We start from the raw sequence: 8,388 nt of genomic DNA on the forward strand, positions 1-8,388 counted from the left end.
TATTGATCAGAGCCTTTCAAGGACAGTTCAACAACACAGTAAAATCCTATAATCACACGCTGTAATTATGTGATACTGTCAGAACAATCAAACACCATCATATTATCAGAGTGATGAAACTGAAGGTGTGGCTGCCCCTTATAGATGTTCTCTGACCTTTACAATTTAACATTCCTCAGTGTGTGACAGACTATATAACGAGTGTTTCCACCTGTCACAGTCATCAGCTGCTCCTCTCTGAGTGACAGTCAACACCTGAGCAATAAGGTAAGATTCACCTGCAGCCTGTCATCAGGGTTCAGGCTCCAGATCTGACTGGATCTTTTTGTACAGAGGACCTTTTTTTATTTTGGGAAGAAAATCTTTGAGTATTTAGTATATAAAAGATTTTAAGTATTCATTTTTTCATTTCATAAGATGCAGAGTTCCTGACTAGGACTTTATCAGATATATATTGATAGAAGTCACTGAAACAGAGGCTGTAACCAGCCTGTTATCTTCATTCACTCACAGTAAACGGACTTTCTGTCTCTCCTCAGATGGCTTCTCATTTCCTCCTGTGTCTCTGTTTGGCCAGTGGTCTGCTGGCTGCAGCATCTGTAAGTGAAACTACAGAAATATCTGTTTTTAACACACCACTGTTTATATATATATATATATATATATACACACACATGTCACTATAGTGAATCAGACTGCTGATGTCAACGTTGGAAAGATTACAGTCTGACTGGACGATGCTTTGTGTTCACAGGGCTGTGGAGAGAATAAAAACCCAGGTCAGTGGCTTCTTGACGGTGTTTTTCTTGTTTGTTCATGTATAAAGGATGATAGTGTGTGTCAGTTCATCTCATAGCATATATAGGTGTATATAAGCATTTTGCTTCCACCTGAGCTTGTTCAGTCACTACTTAATATATAGACAGGTTAATTTGTTTTTTACTAGTGTGAGGTGTGATGACTGAATAAAAAATACTTCAATCAATCAGTCAGTCAGTAATCAGGGTCAGAACACAATGAAGTTTTTCACTTCCAGGCACAACATGCTTGTTAAATGTGCTCAAATCAAAAACTACAACTTCTATGTCATAAAACTACAAGCATGGCAGTGCCGGTGCTAATGTCATCATGACGTGGTTTCGTCCACATCCATAAAACTCACCAACGTCTTGTTGTGTTGTAGCTTCTGGCTGCCCCTCCGGTTGGACTCAGTTTGGCTCTCGCTGCTTCATCTTCTACTTCAGTGAAAGGAATTGGATGGATGCCGAGGTACCGGATGAAACAGCAGCAGCTCTGTGTTTTCACACTGTGGTTTTGGCTGCTAACAAATGTTGTATTTTGTACAGTTGGTGTCACATTTAATGTCTCTAACATTGTGCAGGCCTACGGGTCCATTTCTCAGATTTACTTTGTGTCTCTCTTTCTCACCGTCCCCGTTAGACTTACTGCATATCCATTGGAGGGAATCTGGCCTCCGTCCACAGCGCTGATGAACACTTCTTCCTCAGATCCATGATAAAGAGAGTGTCAGGCAGATACAGAGAGACCTGGATCGGTGGCTTTGACTCTGTAGAGGTGAGACATTGATCGATGCTGCTCGTCTCTTGAGCTGTTACAGCCAATGAAAAGTGACATTTAAAGTGGATTTCAGGATCTATCTCTCTTAGCACTACTTCTAACCCTACTTGGGGTGTTAGCTTAGCTCACCAACTGGCTGATTAGCCAGCAAATTAACTAGCCTTGGGTTAGCCTTACGCAAGACGCCCAGCTGTGCTATCAATGCTAACAGGAGTGTATGTTTGCCACAAAGTCTCAGCTCCACGCAGACTCCACCTCTTTGCCCATTTTTGGATTAGCAGGGAGTTAGGGGCGGAGTTAGGCACCGCCAATATGGCGAAGGCAGAGCAGCCCACTCTTAAGCCTCAAAACAGCTCTTCAGAAACCTGTGGGTGACGTCACAGAGGCTACGTCCATCTTTATTTACAGTCTATAGAACAAATCCTCCAAAGGCCATGTTAGACTATTTGCAACATCCAGAAAAATGTCTTTGTTGTTTTATAGCTGATTCTGATTTCTCATCTTTGTCGTCATCTATCTATCTATCTATCTATCTATCTATCTATCTATCTATCTATCTATCTATCTATCACGCCCCCATGGAGAACATTGATTTAGGGGGCACTGTCAATTCAGAAAAATAAATAAAACTTCAATTTCTTCTTTGTGGTAATTAAAATTTTCACCATATACAGTAGGTACGAAACAAACACCAAGGATGTGTGTTTGACTTTCTTTCTGACTATAAAAGAATCTTTCTGTTCCAGGACGGAGTCTGGATGTGGAGCGATGGATCCAAGTTCGACTACATTCGCTGGGCTTCTAATGAACCTGACGTCTCCAATACCCAACAACACTGCGTTGAGATGAACAGGAACAGTAAGTATATAACTTTTAAACAGTGCACATGATGCACAAACCCCTATAAACCTGTCCATTTTCTTCTGTGATACTTCTACTGTGCAGTTACTTTACAAATGAAGATTTTTACACAAGGAACACACAATGAGATACTCTAACTACATGAAGTACTTTTACTGCAATTCTCTGACTACATGAAATACTTATACTGTGATACTTAAGGTTAAAGTTTTTATCCTTCCGATAAAAAACTGAAGGGAAGCAGTGAACTCACAACAACACAATGTAAAGATCCTGTTTTGTTGAACTCTCTACAGGAAACTACTGGGGCGACACCAACTGCAACAGCAAAAAGCCCCACGTCTGCTCCAAGAACATGATGACACCGCCATGATGACATCACTGCTGCTCTTTCCTAATCTTAACTATTGATTGACTTTCACTTTGATCAGCAGACAGAACTAGCACTCTGCAGACAGATGATGCTTTCTCAGGCGTTTATTCTTTAATTATTCTTAATACCAACTGGTCATATTAGTGTTTTTAAAATTAGAAGGAAACTGTCGCCAGTAGAGAAAAAAGAGAATCCAGTTTGAGGTTTTCATGCTTTGTGCATCTGCAGGGTTACATGTGTTAGATTGCATATAGTCCACTGATGGTTGTTAGTAAAACTAAAGAATAGTTACTTTTCTTTTGTCTAAAATTTCATTTTTCTCTTGAATAAGCTGATTTCCGTCAACTATTTCCATTTTTTTGATTTTCACATTGTCAAACTGTATATTTAACCAAGCAATCACAAATAAAAGACATCCTGTCAAAACGCCTTGTCTTGTCCTGACTGACAAAGAGCTGAAAGCTTAAGTTTCTCTCTTTCTGTTAAATTGCACCATCTAGAAAAAACATTATCAAAACGAGATGTAACATCGACTGAAAATGTGACCAAATCAGTTTATTTCAGTTCAAAGGTGAAATCATCTCCTTGTGAAATAGTAATTTTTATTCTCTAGGTGAAAGAATACATACATCAAAAATAGTCCATATTTTCTCATGGCAGACAGACAGACAGTGGTATTATATATAAAACACAGTTAAAACCCCTCAGACAGACAGACAGACAGACAGACAGACAGACGGCTGCAGGACCGGCTTCATGTCACTCGTTCAGTCAGCTCAGGAAGCTCGTCACTTTCTTTTATTCACTTTCTGCCTCAGGTTGTGTCGAGGCTTTTCAAAACCTTTTTGCATCATCAGAATTAACTCAACAAGTTCAGTGTGTAACCTCAGTCCTGAGATGACGACATGTCCGAGCCTCGAACACTCTGATGAATGAATCATCTGAGCCGACGGAGCTGAGAGTGAACTGACCTCAGTCCTGCTGAATCCGGGCGACAACAGAAATGTTTTATACTAGTCTAGTTTACACACCGACGTCCTTAGAAAAACCTTTATGAACCGTTTTAACAGTGCAGTAACGCCACTCTGTCATGACTCAGGATTATTGACACACAGACACTACTGACCTAAGATCAGTGCTCGCACTGAAACCGGTTCTCATTTATTACCTTTGAATAGACTGAGTCAGGCCCTGAACATTCACTTTTTTGCAGGAGATTTCTGTATGTTTTCGTTTTAACTGAGCAAAATTTAAATCAAAATAATTTTCATATTTATGTCAGTTTAACCCTTTGTACGATCAATAACTCTAACAACCCCTGAATGATTTTTTAAAACATTTTTTTAACTTTGTTTTTTATTTCGTCATGAACATTTACTGTTACTTAGGGAAACACTTCAGTTTTGAAGATTACTATTACGTTTTATTACTTTTTTCTTTCATGCAGAGAGTTCGATGAGAAGATCAATTTGCTCATCTCTTAAATGGCTAAATATAGAGCTACACCCAGCAGCCACCTTTATGCTAAGCTAAGCTAATGGGCTGCTGCTTCATATTTACTGTTCAGCGGCATCAATCATTATCAATCGATCAATACTCTCAGAGAATTTCCCAATATGTTCAAGGCAACTAAAAATTATTGTCCATTATCAAAACAGTCAATTGACTAATCAATTATGTGATTGATTGTTTCCCCTCTAACAACACAGCACAAAAAAAACAGGTGTGTTGAATGCGCACATCCTAAAGTTTTGAGGTCGAAGACACAAACATTCGACTCAGTGTAAAAAAAGGCAGAAAATAAAAAGAGCACAGATATCAGGGTTCAGTGTCTGAGCGTCAGTCCACCAGTCGTATCAGTGCAGCTCCTGCTGATGACGTCACAGAGCTCGCTAACAAACTGATGATGACAGTGTTGATGTCCAGAAGCAGCAGAGGATCACATCATAAAAGCAGTGGATAAGATGCCAGTGAAAGAAAAGAAATCAACGTATAATGTGCTAACCAGCTGTTCCTGTGGAGCGGTGATTGTTAACTGGATTAATATAGTTTTTAAAATTATCATCAACCTTAAACATTAGTTCATAATGCAGACCCAATATGGGTAAATTCATAGCAAAGTTGGGTTTTTTTCTTCTTCTTTTAATATGTTCACACACACACACACACACACACACTCACACTCAGTCAAACATAAAATAGCAACCTGCGTTCAGACGACGTCGCAGTTCGATCTCAGCAAAAGCTGCCGGTCAGCAAAAATAATACTATTTAAAAAAAAACATTACAAGTCCTCAGAGAGTGCAGGGCGGGAAAGTTATAACTGTAACTAACTGACCGTTTATTGAACCCCGCCCACCCTAGTTACTGTTGCTATGGCAGATTCGTCACCTAATTATTCATCATTTTTATGTCAGACATAAGTAGACAGAAGCAGATTTTAATTTCCAGGCAGCAATTTTTCTGAAATGACGGAAGTTATTTTTTATCAGCTTTAGCCAGCTAGCTAATTTAACTAATGTTAGCGTCAAAGACCATTTCGCAAATACCACCATCTTAGATGTTGACAAGGCAATGATGTAGGTTGAGAGATGCATTGTGGGATACTTAGGGAACATCACGGCAAGATGGTTGAAAACATTTGAAGTTTTAAGTCGAGAATCTGGTGAAACTGGTTTTAAATATGCACTTGATAACCACATGATATCACGCTAACAGACTGAGGCGAAAGCTACATGTCCCTGGTAAAAACTCGTCTTTTAACTTTTATTTGAATCTTTCATTGCAGCGTAGAGCTCGTTAGTGCGACTGTCGTGAGTATGATGAAGTTATGAATAACGTTTTTGGAAAACGTAACACTATCTCTAACGTTAGCTGGAATCAAAACTTCCCCAAATCCAATGACGAGCAGGACAGAGCTGCTGATGTTAGCCTAACGTTAGGCTAACGTTAGGCTAACGTTAGGCTAAGCTCTGACAGCATTCAGGACTGACTTCAACATAGTAAATGTGTAAGTCATGAACAGCCACAAAAACATGTGTTGTTAGCTAATGATAGGCTAACTCCTGGCCTTGGAAGTAAGACATCAGGTTACTACTGTAGGTAGTAGGCTAGTTAGCCGGACATGCTAACGATTGCAGCTGCTGTTTGATCCAGTTCTTAAACCTCTGTGTTTTTGAACCGTTTGAACACACTGAGAAATGGAGAAGAGTCGTTGCTAAGTTATGTTTGGATGTGTGGCTGCGACTATCGATTATTTTTTCAGTTCAATCATATTAAGTCTCTAAGAAACGTTTAAAAAAAAAAAAAAGTCCATCACAACTTTGCAGAGCCGAAAGTTATGTCTTCTGATGTCTCGTTTTGTTCGACCTTATGTTCAAATACCTAAAAATATCTCGTTTACATATGACAAAGAAAATCAGGAAGTCTTCTCATTGTAGAGGCTGGAGTAAGAATATATTGATATCTGTCGATTGACTAATTGTTTCAGCTGCTGATTGGACGATCGCTGTTCTGGTTTAGTGAACGATTAATTCTCCAAGGCAAATTTTAAACTCATCACTTGCATGGATTTTCCAACCAAACATCATTTTCTGAGCAAAAAAGCATCACGTTGAAATGAGCCGGACCCACTATTGTTACTTATCACTCATCATCACTGTTTTGTACAAAATATCAAAAATCACTGAAAAGACCTCCACCAGCATCCCAGAACAGACCAGCGTCCCCACACATACAAAGGAAGCGCAAACAAAAATATATTTTATATATATATTACTGTAACACCGTCCCATATCATAGCAAACTAAACCATCTTTATCCAAAAATAGAGACCTGAAGGCAGCTGCTCAGCCACTCCCATTTAACTTATTGCTCACTGTCCATTCTTCAGTTATCAAATTTAATATTGCTGCATTAATGCTGACGTCTAATATATTATCACATATGGCAAAGAAACACAATGAATCATCCTCAGGTTCAGTTTTATCTGAAGTTATTGCAGGGCACTTTTCATATACGCACTCTGTAAGTCCTGTGGGAGTTCAAGGACAATGTGCATGTTCATTTGCAAAATTCAACTCATTAGCTGATGTTGGTTTTCTCTCTTTTCTTTTTCAGTGTGATTTTTTAAACTGCTGTTTGTTTTCATTATTATTTTTTTGGCGCGTACACCCGAGAAGATTAGCAAACACCTAGTAGAAGCTAACAGAGACGCTGACACTGATCTCAGATGTTCTCAGAGGTCAGTCCGAGTCCAGGTCCTTGATAAACCCAGAGACGTTCCACTACATGAGGAACACGTCACTGTTCTGTACAGGTTCTTTTAGCGCGGTCCGGTGCATTTCTGGACTCTCTGGGTAAAAAGCTCCTACAAGCTCATTCATCATTTTGAGTTTGGACAAAAAAAAAAAAAAAAAAAGTGCAATTTTAATATCAGGTTCAAGCTCCACGAGCTCCGGTGCAGATGTAAACCTTGTATCTCCTGATCTGCCTGTTGGAACAAACAAGCAAATCAAAGCTTGTCTGTCATCGTTTGTTTGATGCTCCACAAAAACAAAGTGTGAAAACACCAGTTTGTATTTTACAGGAGGTTTTGTGAGCTGGGTGATTTTCCAGTTTTCTATAAGACTAATTCAGAACAAACCCTCTGTGTAAACTGAACTGTAGTTTTTAAACTTTGTTTTTCTAGAGATAAAACAAACGAGAGCTTTGGAGGACAGACCCGGGACAGCTGTACCCCCCCCCCCCCCCCCGTTCATGCTAACTTTATGCTGTAGTGTCATGTTTAACCTCCAGGCACAAGAGTAGCATCAGTCTTTTTTCTTTGTCCAACATGATGAACAATTCTTTTAAGTTTAAACTTTAAAATATGAATTCTTGATCTATGAGGAGTTCATCTGTGACCAGTGTGACGCAGGCGGAGCTTCTCATTTGGCACAAACACAACATGACAAAAACAAAAACAAAACTAAAACCTCATTCAAACTTAAACCAGTACCGTTATCTGCCTCTCAACAGTGAATACAGTGAAATTCTCTAAACAACCTTTTACCCTGATTTTTCTCTCCTGGACTTTGTGTCTTTACTAACAGAGCGCCGTTCCTCCCTGTTCCACCTCTAGGCGTCAGTGTTGCCGTTCTCCTCCGGCTGCAGCTGCTCCTTCTCGGTGCAGTCCTCCTGCGGGGGGCGCACTCTCTTAAAGAAACCCAACTGAGGAAGTGGAGGAGAAGAAGAAGAGAGACACTCAAGTGTTTAGTACTGGAGGTAAAGCTGCTGCTGTGCTGACACACCTGTAATCTACCTGATATTTAACAGCGTCACTCTGTGATTTAGTGACTTACTTATTACTCGTCACATGGAGAATAAATCACCACAGGTCATTTAGCAGGAAGCTGAGCACATAATGAACTAGTGGAAGGTAAAACTGTTTGTTAGTCAGAGTTTAAAATGGTGATTTTCTGTAACTTCTGATTTTCTGCACATTTAAGATTTATCTGTATATACGATACACTATGCACATGAAAGTTTTACACGTGTTTATATTGTTCTCCATCAGGAGGCGTCTGATTGGTCCC

The 8,388-nt window shown here is 39.5% G+C and overlaps 2 protein-coding genes across 2 annotated transcripts in view; one reads left to right on the top strand and one right to left on the bottom strand.

Moving 5' to 3' along the window:
* LOC130177259 (galactose-specific lectin nattectin-like) lies at positions 1–3,241 on the top strand. The gene is made up of 7 exons (XM_056388832.1): positions 1–267; positions 540–599; positions 755–779; positions 1,184–1,269; positions 1,441–1,575; positions 2,325–2,436; positions 2,736–3,241. The coding sequence occupies exons 2-7, from the start codon at positions 540–542 to the stop codon at positions 2,810–2,812; spliced, it is 495 nt and encodes a 164-aa protein (XP_056244807.1). The 5' UTR covers positions 1–267; the 3' UTR covers positions 2,813–3,241.
* Positions 3,242–3,346: 105 nt separating this feature from the next.
* itgav (integrin, alpha V) overlaps positions 3,347–8,388 on the bottom strand; it is a 36,124-nt gene continuing 31,082 nt past the window's right edge. Inside the window, exon 32 of the mRNA XM_056388831.1 lies at positions 3,347–8,023. Coding sequence (XP_056244806.1) covers positions 7,931–8,023 — 93 coding nt within the window. The 3' untranslated portion in view covers positions 3,347–7,930. The remainder of the gene's footprint in view (positions 8,024–8,388) is intronic.

The sequence above is a fragment of the Seriola aureovittata genome, chromosome 11, assembly GCF_021018895.1.
Source record: "Seriola aureovittata isolate HTS-2021-v1 ecotype China chromosome 11, ASM2101889v1, whole genome shotgun sequence".
NCBI classification, from domain to species: domain Eukaryota; kingdom Metazoa; phylum Chordata; class Actinopteri; order Carangiformes; family Carangidae; genus Seriola; species Seriola aureovittata.

Excerpts from the sequence above, each read along its gene's own strand:
- LOC130177259 (XM_056388832.1), top strand. The coding sequence starts at position 540 with ATGGCTTCTCATTTCCTCCTGTGTCTCTGTTTGGCCAGTGGTCTGCTG. Across the intron at positions 780-1,183 it reads TGGAGAGAATAAAAACCCAG|CTTCTGGCTGCCCCTCCGGT; the intron begins GTCAGTGGCTTC and ends GTTGTGTTGTAG. Across the intron at positions 1,576-2,324 it reads GTGGCTTTGACTCTGTAGAG|GACGGAGTCTGGATGTGGAG; the intron begins GTGAGACATTGA and ends TTTCTGTTCCAG.